We start from the raw sequence: 22,184 nt of genomic DNA, 5'->3' as shown, positions 1-22,184 counted from the left end.
GCCTTTAATGTCTTCTAAAAACTCAAGCAAATTAGACGGCTTGATTTGTAGCTTTTCTTGAAATTCTGATAAGTCAGAAATTTCAGACGCAACAGACTCATTGTCACGATCAGACATTTCGCTGAGAACATCAAAGGAGTTTGATGTTTTCACTCCTGACCAAATAAGCTGATTTTGAGAAGCTTTTCTTGGAGACTGTGACTGAGAAATAAACAAATCCTGAGACTCATTTACAATGATATCTGAAAAAGGAGTCTCAGGAAACTCAAGTGATTGAGACTCAATTAGTGAAGATGATGACGAAGAAGGGGGGTCGAATGATAAAACGGGAGTAGAGGGGAGCGGAGAATACGAAGGCGAAGCAGGGGTTCGTACCCTGTCTTCATCGGCATGGACGTTAACGTTTGCAGCAGAGTTAACACCTTTTCTCTCTCTTGAGCGTCAGTGGGTTGACTGTTTTTACTGGTGAGAGGTCTTTGATCGACAGAATTTTCATCAACAGATGTGACTTTGTGAGCGGACTCTGATTGTGCCTCATTGTTTTCGACAAAGCGAGTTGACGTTGAGGCGTTACTTGAAGTTGAGGTGTTAATTTCTGTGGTATTGATATGCTGATTAACACCTTCATTTGCATTTGCTTCACTTTCGACAACATCCATTAAACCTGAGTTTTCATCCACACGATTATTGTCTTTTTGAACATTTTCAGTGTCATTATCGTTGTTTTCTGACGATCTATGATCATGATAGTTAGGACAACGTTTACGGATATGACCTTTCAGTCCACAATGAAAACAACGCAGTTCATCTACAGATACGTAAACGGAATAAAAACGGTCATCATATTTGATCTGAATTACACCACTGATGTTCTCATTGTGTAACAAAACATGAACTTGTCGTCTAAACGACTTCACATGCTTCAGCGAAGCATTTTTACAACCAAGAGGGATTGCTCTTAAATGTCCAACAACTCTACCAAGTTTCCATAAATGTTCCTCCAAAACTTCATCAGGAATGAAAGGAGGAACATTTGACAGAATTAATTTTGAGGCCGGTTTCACCATGTGTTCCACATCGACTAATTCATCAAACAAAGCAAACTTGGATTCAACAATACTTTCAACATTACCGAGTGTTGCTAAGAACACAACAACGGACTTATTCATTCTAGATGCAGCAATAACATTTTCACTTCCGACTTTCTTTGCAATCTCTTCAACATAGCTTTCAACGGGAACACCTTCAATGTTAGTACACCTGACAGCATGCTTGCGTGTCAGATTCCGAAATGGCTTGTCCTCCCGGGCGGCCATATTGCCGACCACGGGTTAACAAATGACAAAAAATAAAATCGAAGGAAATCCACCTAGTCGAAGATGAAACCGGACCGGAAACAAGACCCAAAAGAACTAAACACTACTCACAACATAAACTGATGACAATTGACGAAGGATGGCACTTCTCACAGGTAGAAAATCAAAACAAGTAGGAGCCCTTCTTCTGTACGTCTATCCAATATGGCGGAAGAAGAAGAAGAAGAAGATTTTTGATTTTTCAAATAAACGTTTATTACTAAAAATAGTCTCCTGTACAGACAAGTACATATCAAAACAATTCAAATTTTGAGACAAAAAGCAAAAATGAAATCTGACAAATGCTTTATAGCAAATGATGGTCAATTACTGAAAACACTAAACAAAATTGGACTGTAAAAAATCAGCAAAAACTGCAAAATGGCTATGATACTGATGCTGGAGCGAGACGGAGAGAACTGGTGAAAAGGCAAACAGGTAGCTATATCACTTGCAACATGGGGAAGGAAACCAATTAAATCTGAAAAAAAGCACAATTTTGTTAATGACAAAAGGCAAGATGCGAGGTGCATGAAAAATCTCCACTGAATAGGAGAAAGCGAAACAAACATCAGAAACAAGAAAAAGTGACAGAAATTTGCGAGGAAATAGGACAGGAACACCTTACATCTTGCAGAAAAAAAGCCACCTAACCGCCAATGAGAAGGGGTATATTGAGAAAACTTTTCGTTGGCATGTACATGCTTACGAAGAATCCTCCCAACTGACCACCCCCTTCCATTCCGTGAGGAGTACGGTGCCCAGGACGAGATAGGATTGGCAAAAGGGAAAGTGTGCTTAGAGGTGAAAGCATTTTCTTTACAACAAAATTGAATCAATAGTAAAAGTTCCATCAATGTCTACAGAAGCAATGACGTTATTAATACACCAAATGTTTTTGAAAGCACTTATGTTTGAATTGAGCGTGAAGTAATTATATTCTTCTAAAATGCGAGCACAAACTCGCCTTTTAAAAACAGAAACAAGCATATTACTGATTGAGGGATCATGACCATTAATTGCATTTCGTCTTGTTACATGAATTGCAATTTTAGCTGTCGTAAAAAGGAAATTAAAATCGCAAAAGTATTCTTGTCCATGTATGATTTATCAAAGGGGGGGCCTAAAACAAACCACCAGAATAAAATCTTGCATTCCTGACCAAGAAAAAGGTGACAGAGTTTACGAAGGAGAATGAACAAGGGAGAAAGACGAGGGCATTCTAAAAATATGTGTAAAAGGTCATCTCTGGCACTACAGAAAATACAATCAGAGGATGAGCTATAGCCAGAATGGAACATAAACGAGCCAGTTGCGTACGCACCGTGGAGAAGACGCCATTGAAGATCTCCTTCTTTTTGGGAATTGGACTGAGATAACAAGAAGTGAATAAAGGTTTGATATTTTCCGTAAGTGAAAGCAGATCTCTCCAAACTGTATCTTGACGTTTATAGTTCCTATGAAAATTTGACATAATCAAGAATTTATATATGCTACCCTTTCAAATTTATACAAGGGACAATTCAAAATAATATGGTCATCAGTGCCTTTACAAATAAGTTCGAAAGAGTACGAAGGACGATGACAAGAATGAACGTCATCCAAATCAACTTCCTCTTCAAAATAACTGTGGATTTTGTTTTTCCAATCACAGGGAATAGAGTCGACCAACGTCTTGACAGTATTTGTTAAAATTCTATCCGAATGAATAGAAACAATGTTTTTAAAATGGCTTGGGGAGCGCCAAGATTTTTGGAAGGGTCAAAAAGATCTCCAACTTTTGTAATGCCAGCATTGATAAAGTGATTAACAAGAGTACTATCAAGAGGGTTTGTAAAACTAACACAATCGTTGAAAAAAAGGGCTTCATGGAAGATATCTTTGATTGAAAGGGGTCCACCTTTTCTCAGGAAAATACATGACTTCCAGACTCTCAAAAGTTCAAGATAAAAATTAGGAAGATAATCTGGAACAGACTGATAATTCACTGTAAAAAGTGAGAGGTGTACTTGAGATTACCAACATTCCGAAAATAAAAATCAGCAAACAAAAATGAAGGATGATCCAGACCTGAAAACAAGTATCTTTGAAGATAATTGAACCTGAAACTTTCACACGTGAAGAGAGATCGATAAGATTTTGCCCTCCTAACTTCAATGGAGCGAAAACTGTACGACTTGGCAACCAATGTTTCCCTTGCCAGAAGAAATCAAGAAATTTGTGCTGAATTTCATCAATGATAAAAACAGGAGGACAGGGGCAAATTAAACGATGAAAGAGTTTAGTAGCAGCAAGTTGATTAATAACGATCACACGGCCTTGGAATGACATAGCAGGAGCATATCTATTCCACCAAGACAACTTGTTGTCAATCTTTGTAACACACTCACCAGTTTTTTGAAAAATACTCATTACTGTTGCCCAAATAAGTACCAAGGACTTTGAGACCAATACTATTCCAAAGAATTTCAAGCGGATGATCAGCACGCCCACGTCATGAGCCAACCAAAGACCTTGGGACTTACGATAGTTAATTTTTGCATTACTGGCATGCTCATAGACAGAAAACCAATATTTAAACCTCAAAAAATCAGTATCACAAGTTACAAGAGTATTAACGTCATCAGCATAAGCTGAAAGTTTACATTTACGATCACTTGAATTTGGAATAATAACACCTTGAATACTGTCGTCTTGTCTTATTCTGTGTAAAAGAGGTTCAATAACAATTGCATACAGCTGCCCCGATAATGAGCAACCTTGCCTTATACCACGTGAAAACTGAACTGGAGCAGTAAGGGAACTGTTAACACGAACAAGACTATCAGTTTGAGTATACAGAAGTTTAATAAAATTGATGAAATTTTCACCAAACCCGAACGCATGCAGAGTTTGAAAAAGATAATGATGACTGACACGATCAAAAGCTTTTTCCTGATCTAAAGAAAGAATACCAAGAGGAAGATTCATGTCATTATGAAAATGAATGCAATCCCTAATTAAATGAATATTGTCAAAAATCTGTCTGCCTGGAACAGTATAACTTTGATCTACATGAATGATATCTTGCAAAACCTGCTTTAAGCGAAGCGATAAAGCTTTAGTGAAAATTTTATAATCAGAGCAAAGCAAACTGATAGGTCTCCAGTTCTTAAGAAGGGAGTTATCACCTTGTTTCGGAAGGAGTGTGATAACAGCTCTACGACAGGACGTTGGAAGAAGGCCATCGGAAATTGACTTTTGAAAAACCTGGTGAAAATCGGTTCCCAATAGAGACCAGAATTTTTTATAAAATTCACAAGGAATGCCATCAACACCAGGTGTTTTACCATTCGCAATGTTCTTGAGTGCAAAGGTGTACTCGTCAAGACTAATGGGTTCATCAAGTTGCGTAACTTTGTCAGCAGGTAATTGAGGGAGATCATGAAGCAAAGTATTTTGTGCTTCGGGCGAAACAGGCTCAGCAGTAAACAGGTTTTGATAAAACTGACGAGTAAGTTGACGAATTTCTCTCTGATTTTCAGTTATTGTATGATCTTCACGTTGGAGATGAGTAATTGATTTACGACAGCCTTTGTATTTTCAAGAGAAAAGAAAAACTGTGAATTAGTATCAGAATCATTGAGCTGTTGAAAACGAGAACGAATAACTGCACCTCTGGTGTCAAGTTTCTGAAAACTGTCTAACAGGTCTTTTTGCTGATGATATCTTGTTTCCAGAGAAGGCTGAGTATGAATCAATGTTTCCAAAGTACGAATTTCCTCAATAAGCTTTTGTTTTGAACGTTTAAAGTGATGAACTCGTTCAGCGCTGTACTGCTGACTCAATTCTTTAATCTTTTGTTTTCCTATATCCCACCAAGACTGAAGAGAAGAAAACCTATCCTTCTCATTACGCCAACCTTCCCAGAATTCCTTAATTAAAGTACAGTAATTTTCATCATTAGGAAGACTGGTATTGAGACACCAAACTGGATTTTTGTTGACACTCGAATTCATAGTTAAAACAGAGAAACCAGAGAGTGATCAGATAAATCAGTAGGAGAGTCAATAGACACAGATTTAATTTTCGAAGTCAACCTCTTGTTGATGAAGAAAGTATCAATGCGACTTTTTTGCTCTCCTCTCTGCCACGTAAAATTTTGAGCCTGCTTATGAAAATAACGCCAGGCATCAGAAAGCTTACAGCGATGAACAAGAGAAGAAAAAACTTGCGAAGACTTTAAATGTGGTTCAATATGAGACGACCTATCTAAATCAGGAACAAGAGTACAATTAAAGTCGCCCCCTATGACAACATTTACATTATCAAGATCAAATCAAGGAGAAATTTACGAAGACTTTCAAAGAAAATACAACGATCATCTCCACTTGAAGGAGCATAAATATTAAGCAAATGAAAGGAAGTGTCATCCATTTTAATATGCAAATGAAGTAGACGACCCTGGACGACACTTTTTACAGAAACAACATCAATATTTTTGTTTCGTGGAAACAGCACTGCAACCCCAGCAGAATTACTAGTACCATGTGAGAAATAAATAGGCGCGCGCCAAACTACTTGCCACTGCGCCTGATTAGCCACTGTAGAATGGGTTTCTTGTAAAAAATAAAAATCAGCAAAATGATTGGACTTCAACGAAGACAAAATGTTATACCGTTTCAAAGAATCATGGCAACCATTTACGTTCCAAGAAATGAAACTTGCCATCACTAGACAAGCAAAACAAGAACGATTTTACTTCCCATGTTTAGTAATAGCCAAGCTTTTACATTGTCTAACATGTTGTTGTAACTTTGCCACAAGTTTATGGATACGAACTTTTTGTTGACTAGTGACAATATCTGACCTGCGTAAGTTAGCAAATGACTTTATGAGAACCTTAAAATCTGAGCAGTAATCTTTACATTTTTCTATCATATTTTTAGAGCCTTTAATGTCTTCTAAAAACTCAAGCAAATTAGACGGCTTGATTTGTAGCTTTTCTTGAAATTCTGATAAGTCAGACATTTCAGACGCAACAGACTCATTGTCATGATCAGACATTTCGCTGAGAACATCAAAGGAGTTTGATGTTTTCACTCCTGACCAAATAAGCTGATTTTGAGAAGCTTTTCTTGGAGACTGTGACTGAGAAATAAACAAATCCTGAGACTCATTAACATTGATATCTGAAAAAGGAGTCTCGGGAAACTCAAGTGATTGAGACTCAATAAGTGAAGATGATGACGAAGAAGGGGGGTCGAATGATAAAACGGGAGTAGAGGCGAGCGGAGAATACGAAGGCGAAGCAGGGGTTCGTAACCTGTCTTCATCGGCATGGACGTTGACACCTTTTTGACACCCTTCGAGAGGTCTTTGATCAACAGAATTTTCATCAACAGATGTGACTTTGTGAGCGGACTCTGATTGTGCCTCATTGTTTTCGACAAAGCGAGTTGACGTTGAGGCGTTACTTGAAGTTGAGGTGTTAATTTCTGTAGTATTGATATGCTGATTAACACCTTCATTTGCATTTGCTTCACTTTCAACAACATCCATTAAACCTGAGTTTTCATCCACACCATTATTGTCTTTTTGAACATTTTCAGTGTCATTATCGTTGTTTTCTGACGATCTATAACCATGACAGTTTGGACAACGTTTACGGATATGACCTTTTAGTCCACAATGAAACAACGCAGTTCATCAATAGAAACGTAAACGGAATAAAAACGATCATCATATTTGATTTGAATTACACCACTGATGTTCTCATTGTGTAACAAAACATGAACTTGTCGTCTAAACGACTTCACATGCTTCAGCGAAGCATTTTTACAACCAAGAGGGATTGCTCTTAAATGTCCAACAACTCTACCAAGTTTCCATAAATGTTCCTCCAAAACTTCATCAGGAATGAAAGGAGGAACATTTGACAGAATTAATTTTGAGGCCGGTTTCACCATGTGTTCCACATCGACTAATTCATCAAACAAAGCAAACTTCGATCAACAATGCTTTCAACATTACCGAGTGTTGCTAAGAACACAACAACGGACTTATTCATTCTAGATGCAGCAATAACATTTTCACTTCCGACTTTCTTTGCAATCTCTTCAACATAGCTTTCAACGGGAACACCTTCAATGTTAGTACAACCTGACAGCATGCTTGCGTGTCAGATTCCGAAATGGCTTGTCCTCCCGGGCGGCCATATTGCCGACCACGGGTTAACAAATGACAAAAAATAAAATCGAAGGAAATCCACCTAGTCGAAGATGAAACCGGACCGGAAACAAGACCCAAAAGAACTAAACACTACTCACAACATAAACTGATGACAATTGACGAAGGATGGCACTTCTCACAGGTAGAAAATCAAAACAAGTAGGAGCCCTTCTTCTGTACGTCTATCCAATATGGCGGAAGAGAAGAAGAAGAAGAAGAAGAAGAAGAAGATTTTGATTTTTCAAATAAACGTTTATTACTAAAAATAGTCTCCTGTACAGACAAGTACATATCAAAACAATTCAAATTTTGAGACAAAAAGCAAAAATGAAATCTGACAAATGCTTTATGGCAAATGATGGTCAATTACTGAAAATACTAAACAAAATTGGACTGTAAAAAATCAGCAAAAACTGCAAAATGGCTATGATACTGATGCTGGAGCGAGACGGAGAGAACTAGTTGAAAGGCAAACAGGTAGCTATATCACTTGCAACATGGGAAGGAAACCAATTAAATCTGAAAAAAAGCACAATTTTGTTAATGACAAAAGGCAAGATGCGAGGTGCATGAAAAATCTCCACTGAATAGGAGAAAGCGAAACAAACATCCGAAACAAGAAAAAGTGACAGAAATTTGCGAGGAAATAGGACAGGAACACCTTACATCTTGCAGAAAAAGCCACCTAACCGCCAATGAGAAGGGGTATATTGAGAAAACTTTTCGTTGGCATGTACATGCTTACGAAGAATCCTCCCAACTGACCACCCCCTTCCATTCCGTGAGGAGTACGGTGCCCAGGACGAGATAGGATATGGCAAAAGGGAAAGTGTGCTTATAAGTGAAAGCATTTTCTTTACAACAAAATTGAATCAATAGTAAAAGTTCCATCAATGTCTACAGAAGCAATGATGTCATTAATACACCAAATGTTTTTGAAAGCACTTATGTTTGAATTGAGCGTGAAGTAATTATATTCTTCTAAAATGCGAGCACAAACTCGCCTTTTAAAAACAGAAACAAAGCATATTACTAATTAAGGGATCATGACCATAAATTGCACTTTGTCTCGTTACATGAAATGCAATTTTAGCTGTCGTAAAAAAATTAAAAGCGCAAAAGTATTCTTGTCCAAGTACGTTTTATCGAACGGTGGGCCTAAAACAAACCACCAGTATAAAATTTTGCATTCCAGACCAAGAAAACGGTGACAGAGTTTACGAAGGAGAATGAACAAGGGAGAAAGACGAGGGCATTCTAAAAATATGTGTAAAAGGTCATCTCTGGCACTACAGAAAATACAATCAGAGGATGAGCTATACCAGAATGGAACATAAACGAGCCAGTTGCGTACGCACCGTGGAGAAGACGCCATTGAAGATCTCCTTCTTTTTTGGGAATTGGACTGAGATAACAAGAAGTGAATAAAGGTTTGATATTTTCAGTAAGTGAAAGCAAATCTCTCCAAACTGTATCTTGACGTTTATTGTTCCCATGAAAATTTGACATAATCAAGAATTTATAAATGCTACCCTTTTCAAATTTATACAGGGACAATTCAAAATAATATGATCATCAGTGCCTTTACAAATAAGTTCGAAAGAGTACGAAGGACGATGACAAGAATGAACGTCATCCAAATCAACTTCCTCTTCAAAATAACTTTGGATTTTGTTTTTCCAATCACAGGGAATAGAGTCGACCAACGTCTTGACAGTATTTGTTAAAATTCTATCCGAATGAATAGAAACAATGTTTTTAAAATGGCTTGGGGAGCGCCAAGATTTTTGGAAAGGGTCAAAAAGATCTCCAATTTTGTAATGCCAGCATTGATAAAGTGATTAACAAGAGTACTATCAAGAGGGTTTGTAAAACTAACACAATCGTTGAAAAAAAGGGCTTCATGGAAGATATCTTTGATTGAAAGGGGTCCACCTTTTCTCAGGAAAATACATGACTTCCAGACTTTCAAAAGTTCAAGATAAAAATTAGGAAGATAATCTGGAACAGACTGATAATTCACTGTAAAAAGTTGAGAGGTGTACTTGAGATTACCACATTCCGAAAATAAAAATCAGCAAACAAAAATGAAGGATGATCCAGACCTGAATACAAGTATCTTTGAAGATAATTTAATCTGAAAGCTTTCACACGTGAAGAGAGATCGATGAGATTTTGCCCTCCTAACTTCAATGGAGCAAAAATTGTACGACTTGGCAACCAATGTTTTCCTTGCCAGAAGAAATCAAGAAATTTGTGCTGAATTTCATCAATGATAAAAGCAGGAGGACAGAGGCAAATTAAACGGTGAAAGAGTTTAGTTGCAGCAAGTTGATTAATAACGATAACACGGCTTGGAATGACATAGCAGGAGCATATCTATTCCACCAAGATAACTTATTGTCAATCTTTGTAACACACTCACTCCAGTTTTTTGAAAAATACTCGTTACTGTTACCTAAATAAGTACCAGGACTTTGAGACCTATACTATTCCAAAGAATTTCAAGCGGATGATCAGCACGCCCACGCCATGAGCCGACCCAAAGACCTTGGGACTTACGATAGTTAATTTTTGCATTACTGGCATGCTCATAGACAGAAAACCAATATTTAAACCTCAAAAAATCAGTATCACAAGTTACAAGAGTATTAACGTCATCAGCATAAGCTGAAAGTTTACATTTACGATCACTTGAATTTGGAATCATAACACCTTGAATACTGTCGTCTTGTCTTATTCTGTGTAAAAGAGGTTCAATAACAATTGCATACAGCTGCCCCGATAATGAGCAACCTTGCCTTATACCACGTGAAAACTGAACTGGAGCAGTAAGGGAACTGTTAACACGAACAAGACTATCAGTTTGAGTATACAGAAGTTTAATAAAATTGATGAAATTTCACCAAACCCGAACGCATGCAGAGTTAGAAAAAGATAATGATGACTGACACGATCAAAAGCTTTTCCTGATCTAAAGAAAGAATACCAAGAGGAAGATTCATGTCATTATGAAAATGAATGCAATCCCTAATTAAATGAATATTGTCAAAAATCTGTCTGCCTGGAACAGTATAACTTTGATCTACATGAATGATATCTTGCAAAACCTGCTTTAAGCGAAGCGATAAAGCTTAGTGAAAATTTTATAATCAGAGCAAAGCAAACTGATAGGTCTCCAGTTCTTAAGAAGGGAGTTATCACCTTGTTTCGGAAGGAGTGTGATAACAGCTCTACGACAGGACGTTGGAAGAAGGCCATCGGAAATTGACTTTTGAAAAACCTGGTGAAAATCGTTCTCCAATAGAGACCAGAATTTTTTATAAAATTCACAAGGATGCCATCAACACCAGGTGTTTTACCATTCGCAATGTTCTTGAGTGCAAAGGTGTACTCGTCAAGACTAATGGGTTCATCAAGTTGCGTAACTTTGTCAGCAGGTAATTGAGGGAGATCATGAAGCAAAGTATTTTGTGCTTCGGGCGAAACAGGCTCAGCAGTAAACAGGTTTTGATAAAACTGGCGAGTAAGTTGACGAATTTCTCTCTGATTTTCAGTTATTGTATGATCTTCACGTTGGAGATGAGTAATTGATTTACGACAGCCTTTGTATTTTTCAAGAGAAAGAAAAACTGTGAATTAGTATCAGAATCATTGAGCTGTTGAAAACGAGAACGAATAACTGCACCTCTGGTATCAAGTTTCTGAAAACTGTCTAACAGGTCTTTTTGCTGATGATATCTTGTTTCCAGAGAAGGCTGAGTATGAATCAATGTTTCCAAAGTACGAATTTCCTCAATAAGCTTTTGTTTTGAACGTTTAAAGTGATGAACTCGTTCAGCGCTGTACTGCTGACTCAATTCTTTAATCTTTTGTTTTCCTATATCCCACCAAGACTGAAGAGAAGAAAACCTATCCTTCTCATTACGCCAACCTTCCCAGAATTCCTTATTAAAGTACAGTAATTTTCATCGTTAAGAAGACTGGTATTGAGACACCAAACTGGATTTTTGTTGACACTCGAATTCATAGTTAAAACAAGAGAAACAAGAGAGTGATCAGATAAATCAGTAGGAGAGTCAATAGACACAGATTTAATTTTCGAAGTCAACCTCTTGTTGATGAAGAAAGTATCAATGCGACTTTTTTGCTCTCGTCTCTGCCACGTAAAATTTTGAGCCTGCTTATGAAAATAACGCCAGGCATCAGAAAGCTTACAGCGATGAACAAGAGAAGAAAAAACTTGCGAAGACTTTAAATGTGGTTCAATATGAGACGACCTATCTAAATCAGGAACAAGAGTACAATTAAAGTCGCCCCCTATGACAATATTTTGATTATCAAGATCAAAATCAAGGAGAAATTTACGAAGACTTTCAAAGAAAATACAACGAATCATCTCCACTTGAAGGAGCATAAATATTAAGCAAATGAAAGGAAGTGTCATCCATTTTAATATGCAAATGAAGTAGACGACCCTGGACGACACTTTTTACAGAAACAACATCAATATTTTTGTTTCGTGGAAACAGCACTGCAACCCCAGCAGAATTACTAGTACCATGTGAGAAATAAATAGGCGCGCGCCAAACTACTTGCCACTGCGCCTGATTAGCCACTGTAGAATGGGTTTCTTGTAAAAAATAAAAATCAGCAAAATGATTGGACTTCAACGAAGACAAAATGTTATACCGTTTCAAAGAATCACGGCAACCATTTACGTTCCAAGAAATGAAACTTGCCATCACTAGACAAGCAAAAACAAGAACGATTTTACTTCCCATGTTTCGTAATAGCCAAGCTTTTACATTGTCTAACATGTTGTTGTAACTTTGCCACAAGTTTATGGATACGAACTTTTTGTTGACTAGTGACAATATCTGACCTGCGTAAGTTAGCAAATGACTTTATGAGAACCTTAAAATCTGAGCAGTAATCTTTACATTTTTCTATCATATTTTTAGAGCCTTTAATGTCTTCTAAAAACTCAAGCAAATTAGACGGCTTGATTTGTAGCTTTTCTTGAAATTCTGATAAGTCAGACATTCAGACGCAACAGACTCATTGTCATGATCAGACATTTCGCTGAGAACATCAAAGGAGTTGATGTTTTCACTCCTGACCAAATAAGCTGATTTTGAGAAGCTTTTCTTGGAGACTGTGACTGAGAATAAACAAATCCTGAGACTCATTAACATTGATATCTGAAAAAGGAGTCTCGGGAAACTCAAGTGATTGAGACTCAATAAGTGAAGATGATGACGAAGAAGGGGGGTCGAATGATAAAACGGGAGTAGAGGGGAGCGGAGAATACGAAGGCGAAGCAGGGGTTCGTACCCTGTCTTCATCGGCATGGACGTTAACATTTTTGTCTTTCTTTTGAGCGTCAGTGGGTTGACTGTTTTTACTGGTGAGAGGTCTTTGATCACAGAATTTTCATCAACAGATGTGACTTGTGAGCGGACTCTGATTGTGCCTCATTGTTTTCGACAAAGCGAGTTGACGTTGAGGCGTTACTTGAAGTTGAGGTGTTAATTTCTGTAGTATTGATATGCTGATTGACACCTTCATTTGCATTTGCTTCACTTTCGACAACATCCATTAAACCTGAGTTTTCATCCACACCATTATTGTCTTTTTGAACATTTTCAGTGTCATTATCGTTGTTTTCTGAAGATCTATAGTTTGGACAACGTTTACGGATATGACCTTTTAGTCCACAATGAAAACAACGCAGTTCATCAATAGAACGTAAACGGAATAAAAACGATCATCATATTTGATCTGAATTACACCACTGATGTTCTCATTGTGTAACAAAACATGAACTTGTCGTCTAAACGACTTCACATGCTTCAGCGAAGCATTTTTACAACCAAGAGGGATTGCTCTTAGGTGACCAACAACTCTACCAAGTTTCCATAAATGTTCCTCCAAAACTTCATCAGGAATGAACGGAGGAACATTTGACAGAATTAATTTTGAGGCCGGTTTCACCATGTGTTCCACATCGACTAATTCATCAAACAAAGCAAACTTGGACTCAACAATACTTTCAACATTACCGAGTGTTGCTAAGAACACAACCACGGACTTATTCATTCTAGATGCAGCAATAACATTTTCACTTCCGACTTTCTTTGCAATCTCTTCAACATAGCTTTCAACAGGGACACCTTCAATATTAGTACACCTGACAGCATGCTTGCGTGTCAGATTCCGAAATGGCTTGTCCTCCCGGGCGGCCATATTGCCGACCACGGGTTAACAAATGACAAAAAATAAAATCGAAGGAAATCCACCTAATCGAAGATGAAACCGGACCGGAGACAAGACCCAAAAGAACTTAACACTACTCACAACATAAACTGATGACAATTGACGAAGGATGGCACTTCTCACAGGTAGAAAAACAAAACAAGTAGGAGCCCTTCTTCTGTACGTCTATCCAATATGGCGGAAGAAGAAGAGAAGGAGGAGGAGGAGGAAATTTTGAGTTTTTAAATGAACGTTTATTACTTACATTACATTTCGCTACAGAAAAGTACAAATAAAATCATTTCAATTTTTGAGACGAAAAGCATAATTGAAATCAGACAAATGCGTAATAGCAAATGATGATCAATTATCAAAAAACTAAGCAAAACTGGGCACTATAAAAAACAGCAAACACTGCAAAATGGCTATGACACTGAAGTCGAAGCGAGATGGCTGTAACTGGTGGAAAGGCAAATCGGTAGCTATATCACAGCAACATGAGGAAAGATACCAATTAAATCTGAAAAAAACCCACAATTTTGTCATTGACAGAAGGCAAAATCCGAGTTGCATGAAAAGTCTTCATTGAATAGGAGAAAGCAAAACAAACTCCCGAAACAAGAAAAGAGCGACAGAAATTTTCAAATAATTAGAACAAGAACACCTTACATCTTGTAGAAAAATGCGCCTGATCGCCAATGAGAAGGGACATGCGTGCCAAGAATCTTCTCAACTGTCCAACCCTCTAAATCCGAGGTGTACGATGCCCAGGACGAGTTAGGTATTGGCAAAAAGGGAAAGTGTGCTTAGAGGTGAAAGCACACAAAGACAAAGAAGTGTTCATGACGATACTGAATCAATAGTAAGTATTCCATCAATGTCTACAGAAACAATGATGTCATTAACACACCAAATGTGTTTGAAAGCACTTATGTTTGAATCGAGCGTGAAGTAATTGTATTCTTCTAAAATGCGAGAACAAACTCGCCTTTTAAAAACAGAAACAAGCATTTTACTGATTAAGGGATCATTAACATTAATTGCATATCGTCTCGTCACATGAACTACAATTTTATCTGTAATAAAATTTAAAAGCGCAAAAAGCATGCTTGTCCATGTACAATTTATCAAAGGGTAGGCCTGAAACAAACCACCAGTATAAAATCTTGCATTCCTGACCAAGAAAACGGTGGCAGAGTTTACGAAGGAGAATGAACAGGGAGAAAGACGAGTGCATTTTAAAGATACTTGCAATTGGTCATGTCTTGCACTAAAGAAAAAGCAATCAGAGGATGAGCTATACCCAGAATGGAACATAAACGAGCCAGTTGCGTACGCACCAAGGAGAAGACGCCATTGAAGATCTCCTTCTTTTTGAGAATTGGAGTGAGATAACAAGAATTGAACAAAGGTTTGATATTTTCAGAAAGTGCAAGCAGATCTTTCCAAACTGTATCCTCACGTTTATTATTCCCATTAAAATTAGGCATAACGAAGAATTTAAGGACAATTCAAAATAATATCGTCATCAGTGCCTTTACAAATAAGTTCGAAAGAATACAAAGGACGGTGACACGAATGAACGGCATCCAAATCAGTTTCCTCTTCAAAATAACATTTGGATTTTGTTTTTCCAATCACAGGAAAGAAAATCAACCAACGTCTTGACCGTATTTGATAAAATTCAATCCGAATGAATAGAAACAATGTTTTTAAACTGGCTTGGGAAGCGCCAAGGTTTTTGGAAAGGGTCAAAAAGATCACCAACTTTTGTAATGCCAGCACTGATAAAGTGATTAACAAGAGTGCTATCAAGAGAATTTGAAAAACTAACACAATCATTGTAAAAAAGGGCTTCATGGAAAATGTCTTTGATTGAAAGGGGTCCACCTTTTCTCAGGAAAATACATGACTTCCAGACTCTCAAAAGCTCAAGATAAAATTTAGGCAGAAATCCTGGAACAGACTGAAAATTGACTGTAAAAAGTTGAGAGGTGTAATTGAGATTATCAACACTTCTAAAATAAAAATCAGCGAACAAAAATGAAGGATGATCCAGACCTGAATACAGATATCTTTGAAGATAATTTAACCTGAAAGCTTTCAAACGTGAAAAGAGATCGATAAGATTTTGCCCTCCTAACTTCAATAGAGAAAAACTGATTGACTTGGCAACCAATGTTTTCCTTGCCAGAAGAAATCAAGAAATTTGTGCTGAATTTCATCAATGATAAAAGCAGGACAGAGGCAAATTAAACGATGAAAGAGTTTGCTTGCGGCAAGTTGATTAATAACGAAAACACGGCCTTGGAATGACATAGCAGGAGCGTATCTATTCCATCAAGATAAATTATTGTCAATCTTGGTAACACACCAGTTTTTTGAAAAATACTCATTACTATTACTCAAATAAGTACCAAAGACTTTGAGACCAAAACTATTCAACAGAATTTCAAGCGGATGATCGGTACACCCACGCCATGAGCCGACCCAAAGGCCTTGAGACTTACGATAGTTATTTTTGCATTACTAGCATGCTCAAAGACAGAAAACCAAAATTTAAACCTTAAAAAATCAGTATTACCAGATAACGAAGTTGTTTGTGGTTGTATCGTTGCGCCAGGACAGTGGTGATAGTGGGACAGCAACAGACCGTGACGAAAGTAGAAGGGTGTTGACGGAGACAGCAGAGTTAGAAAGCACATTCTGTGTAAGCCTTTTAAAACCGCTGTCTTGCTTAAAATAAGTCTACAAAAATTTGCCATTTAATCGTGTAACATCTGCATCCCTAGATAGTGGTCGAAAGTAATTGTTTACTGTAAGTATTACGTTGCAAGTAATAATTTGAAAACATTCTTTTAATTATACAGGTGGCTTGGATATCTTCCTTGATTTATTCGACACATTCAGATCCCTATGTGATTTCGTAATAACATTTAGTCAACAGGAGGGACCACCCGTGAAACCGAAAACCGAGTTCTATATTGGAAGGGTACGTAATAGTGACAGTGAATTGTGCGACGGCAAAACTGACTTCTTCTCAACATGTACGTAGGTCTCGTCATATTTTGAGTCTGTACTTTGGCAATACATCGTCGCTAAAAGGGATTCCCAGTATGCTAACTGACAAACAATCTATAAGTAGATGAACAAAAAAGCAATGCATGGACTGTAAGTGTGAATAAAAGGGCTGATAATACATATCTGGCATAATCAAATGATGTCACTAAAATTGGTCGAATCGTCTTCACTAGTTTTGAAAGTACCTTTCTCTACATGTTGTGACATCATCGCAATCACATTATTTTGAAATAAGAGAGAGAGAGAGAGAGAGAGAGAGAGAGAGAGAGAGAGAGAGAGAGAGGGAGAGAGGGGGGTATTATCCTTGTAAGCATCCTTGTAAGCACAACATGTGAAATGTACGGAGACCAAGACCAAACTATTTGTTTTTAAGTCAAACATCAAAATGTGAAGTAAAACAAAGGTGTGCCTTTGTGACCTTAAAGATGTAGTTAGAGATGAACTTAATATTATCTAGCATAAGAAATGGATTCAGATAATGGAACTGTGTCACTTACGCATATTCCCTTTCCTCCAGGACACATTTCCGAGGAAATTTTTGCATGATTCTTCAGTACGATCTGATTGTATTGGCGAACTATCAATTGAGCAGTTTTCTGCTACCGGCGGACCAATCGTAATGCTTTTATCGGCTGTTTTTGATGTCCGAGACGTAGTCATTAACACGCTGAAGATAGAAATTGTAAGTCAAGGTGAGTTACATTTCATGACCAAAAAGTAAGATTCCGGTAAGTTGACTCCAGTATATGCGGCCTCCAGTCGGGCAAATGGAGGGCCACCTCATTTGCAGTTTGTTTGAATAATCAATGTTTAGGAAAACGAAATCTTTCGCATTTCATGTCTGCCATTCTCGGACATATTTTTTCTGCAGGCTGCCCAGAAGGTAGATATGGTTTCCTGTGTGACAAAGACTGCATATGTAGGAATGGTGCTTCTTGTCACGGGTTCAATGGTGCGTGTAAATGCCAAAAAGGATGGACAGGACCCGCCTGTGATATGGGTAAACACGTTTGATAACTACGAAACTTAGCATACTGTCTTTTCGTACGTATACTTAATTGCATGGATTGCTTCAAGCGCAAATTCAAACCTAACCAGAAACAAACGGTCAGAAATAAAACTATATGTTTTGGTTACTGAACCATTTTTTTTCAGAGGTAGCCCATGCAGCGAGGCCATCATGATAAATAACTTCTTTGCTACGTTAGTAGATACCATAGGCTCTGAGTTTGAATCCCGTTGGAAAATGTAAACTAAATATGCCAATATCGATGATATATAAATTACTGTAAAATACTATTATAGAAAAGTATTACATTATCCTTCTCCAGGGATATAAGATGTTAACCTATTTTTGCAGCACTTAAAGCTTCATTAACTGTTTCCAGACATTCATCTAAAGACCGTAGTAATGAATAGGCATCGTTTAATAGAGAAAGAACATAAAAATATTCGCTAAACCTGACGTCACGAGCATTATGCAGTGTATCAAATAAATCGTTGTATACCTTCTCGATGATTTCAAGTGCATTTGCTTCATTGCAGCTTCAAAAGAGATATGGATCGTACCTATGAGTGCTGTGCCCATCTACGACCAAATGTTCTCCCTTTCGTGTCACTACAGCTTTAAAGTAAGACCTACAAACAGTACATTATGGACGTTTTTCAATGGTTCGTCTAGTAGAATACCACTGGAGCCGATAGAGGAGGTCTTTTATGAGTTGCAGAGCAGGTCAGTATATTTCATATATAACTCTACTTTCTGGCAGGAAAGATCCATGGGAATTTTGAAAAAATATCATAACATTGAATGAAACAGCAGAATGTCATTTTTCATTACACAGATCACATGCTCTGCTATTGAGCCATTGATTTTGTATTTGTCAGAATATTTTTTTGCATCGGTGCAGCGTTGATAAAATAGAACTGCATTACGAAATTAACAAGTATCAGTACACACATTATTCAAGATATTGTTTTATTTGGTTAGAGAAATAATCGCAATCATACCAATCCATAATCCAATGACAGTAGGTCGGAATTCGGAAGACAATAGTTGTAAACATAGACACAAAACAGCACAGAACAGACAGTAAATAGACGGTACACAAACAAAGTCATATTCATGAAAGAAAGATATATGGACCTCTGGCCAGAAGACCAAGAAGTGATGTCAGGTGTTTCGAAAATAGTAAGCGCATCCTGCCCCACATGTGGCACCCGCCATATATCAATCTATAAGTCAGATAGGTAGTGGTCACTAACTAAGGCCCAATGTCACCGATGCCATCAGTGATCATTTGTTGAAGAGAGATATTGTATTTATCTACCAGCTTGCGATACCTGCCAAGAAAAGCGTTTGAATGTAGAGACAAGTCTTGCTCTGGTGTAACCTTGATTTAACACTTTGTAAGAGAGATGGCCATTGAGTTTAGAGACAGAAATATCGTTACTACATGCAGTAAAACGCTCTGATTTATCAGCTGGTTTTAAAATGTCAAACATTTGGCACAGTGATTTTCTTCAATAAATGATAAACCGCCAATTGACCAATTTGGTTTATACTAAAACACTATGAAATATTCTATTACATGGGCAAATCACACAAACCCGCACTTGAAGTCTTTGCTGATAAAATAGAAAATAAATCTACTGAGCGACAAATTATGAGACAGTGAATGATCTTTTATTCTATCAGTCAGTATATAAGGTCGGTCCATAAATGCAAAACTGTTTACAAAAAACAGAAAACAATCTCATTTTAGACAAATCATTTCATTTTAGACTTTTTTTTGACATACAGGAAACTGAGACGTTCAATAATTTCACTTTAGTTATGAAATTTTATCAAAAAAGTCTTTATTTTTCACATAAGCCTAAATAATGCAGTTAAATTATGCAAAACAAGAATACTACCCAAAAGTTATGCAAAACATGCTTGAATTGCATAACAATTGTACTGAAAGGAATGCATCGAACAGACTTAAACAAATTATATATTTACATATATATATATATATATATATATATATATATATATATATATATAATTATATATTATATATTTTACATTAACTAATATTTGCACAAGGAGCAAAAGTGGTGCATAAGCTTATGCAAAGCCAAAAAATCTGAACCTATTGCCAGAGGGAGGTTTTACGGATTCGTAGATTTAGACATGTTAGAATCACCAGGAGTGCATAAGCTTATGCACCTATTGAGACATGAAAAAATTAGCCCGCTACACATATGCGTTAAGGCTATGTAACCTAGTCACCACTTGATTTAGAAATATATTTAAGCTTGCAAAACATTTTTAGCCGTAATGTTTACTTGCATCTAATATAAGGTTGGAAATAAATTATTCTTCATTGCTCAAGAACAGAAAGTAAATTTTCAATCTTCAAAATGCCTAACTTCTCTAAGTACTATGTGGTAAGTTATTATTTAAAATCGCATTCGTCTTTTCATAATTCAGTCGACTGACAGTTGCTCACTTCAACAAGGACCGAGTCGGTACTTACCGATGTTCAGTCACCGATCAAGATGGAACAGAATACATCGCTGAAGCTACCATTACCTATGCAGGTAACCACGTATATCAATTTAACCGATATCCCTACCTGATCGTAAACATGAACACCAATTCTTCATTTGGTCGTAGTATTGTATGTTCGTATTTTGTTTTGATAGTGAAGTCTTGAAGGGGACAATAGCTGTAGCAAAAAGATTGTTATTGTTGTGAAAACAATACTTTTAACTATTCTTCTCACTAGAGTATGGTGACACACAAATTTATAAACTTTTACACACAATGCAACGTGTACAATATGTGATCACTCTAGTTTTGATAAATTGACATTTATTTAAAATTAACCTTTTTGTCATTATGGCGCGCAGACAGGCTGTCTTTAGACGTTAAAGACCGTTTGTATATCAACATGATATTTGGATCAGGTTAAGAAACTAATTTCAAACATAGAATGAAATTAAAGGGAAATGTAAGTTATCAACTTTACAGAAAATGTCTCTATAATTAGAACGATGCCACCCTTGTCACAATTTCTTGTTAGGTTGCACGGAAAACATGTTTGGTGATTTCTGCAACGACACATGCAATTGTAAACAGGCCATAAGATGCGATCGATCCACGGGCTGCATTTGTATAGATGGATGGACAGGAAAATCGTGTGACTTGGGTGAGATTTGTCAATTTACAAACATTCGAACTAATTGTTCCTTTTTGTACACTGAGGATACGTCATTTCGATTGTTTGTTCAGCATAAATTTTGCTATTTTTTCATTTTTGACAATTTTTTGACGAATTAGATACTATATCAAGTTAGAATGCTATATTCAGATTTTAAGCAGTTTGAAATAATGACATGCGTAACCCAATCCTCACATTGTTTCCAAAAGACGTCCAGGCACCAAATATCACTGACTGTCCTGGAGACCTAAGTATGGGGGCAGACATTGATGGCAATTCCGCCGTAGTCGATTGGATTAACCCTACAATAATTGACAACTCTGGTCAGCCAGTTGCTTGGGGATCAAATCGAGAATCAGGACATAGTTTTGGCATTGGAAAGCACGACATCATCATATGGGCTTCGGATCCTTCCAATAATACGGCTTTTTGCAATTTTTCGGTATTTGTTACCAGACAGGTGGAGAATGGTAAGCTGTTTTATAGGACTCGATAAATTGCGCATTATACGTATCGAATAATGTGAAATTTAATTTTACGACACGCTTTATTGTGATAATGTTTTCCCGACGACTGAACTACTAGCAGTTTTGGTAAAATCCAAGCAATCGTAGTAATTATTTCATTTTCGCCTAGCCAAGGAGCAATAATACAATAATGTCTGGCGATGCACGAAACTAGCACACGAAATATGTCAGTTAAATATGCGTATGAATTCACACTTAAGGCCAACACTACCTGAAAGTTGAAAGTCAAAATGAAATACTTGTAAAGTTCATATAATGAATGTAAATTCTTCGAGATGCATTTTTCACTCGACATTTGTACTTTATGGAAACAGATATAACCAAAACATTCCTTAAAATAACCCTTTATAAAAACAGATGTGACCCAATCATTCTCCAGGGTAACCTCAATATCTCATTAATAGTTTCTTTACAAAAGTTCAATATCACAAGGCAATTATGTACCGATGCTGACAATAATCATACTCTTCATACTGTAATGTGATAAAAAATAAGCTAAACAATTCACTGTATTGAGAAAGAAGCGTGAACTACATGAATAA

At 37.0% G+C, this 22,184-nt stretch overlaps 1 protein-coding gene across 1 annotated transcript in view; it reads left to right on the top strand.

The window, feature by feature from the left end:
• LOC139147343 (uncharacterized) overlaps nucleotides 1-22,184 on the top strand; it is a 52,079-nt gene that overhangs the window by 20,363 nt on the left and 9,532 nt on the right. Inside the window, exons 7-13 of the mRNA XM_070718399.1 lie at nucleotides 16,694-16,815; nucleotides 17,422-17,596; nucleotides 17,776-17,904; nucleotides 18,450-18,636; nucleotides 20,383-20,492; nucleotides 20,978-21,103; nucleotides 21,325-21,585. Of these exons, the coding sequence (XP_070574500.1) occupies nucleotides 16,694-16,815; nucleotides 17,422-17,596; nucleotides 17,776-17,904; nucleotides 18,450-18,636; nucleotides 20,383-20,492; nucleotides 20,978-21,103; nucleotides 21,325-21,585 (1,110 nt within the window). The remainder of the gene's footprint in view (nucleotides 1-16,693; nucleotides 16,816-17,421; nucleotides 17,597-17,775; nucleotides 17,905-18,449; nucleotides 18,637-20,382; nucleotides 20,493-20,977; nucleotides 21,104-21,324; nucleotides 21,586-22,184) is intronic.

The sequence above is a fragment of the Ptychodera flava genome, chromosome 13 (genome assembly GCF_041260155.1).
Source record: "Ptychodera flava strain L36383 chromosome 13, AS_Pfla_20210202, whole genome shotgun sequence".
NCBI classification, from domain to species: domain Eukaryota; kingdom Metazoa; phylum Hemichordata; class Enteropneusta; family Ptychoderidae; genus Ptychodera; species Ptychodera flava.
Note: the sequence above shows the minus strand (reverse complement) of the source record. Positions and strands in the feature narration are given on the sequence as shown.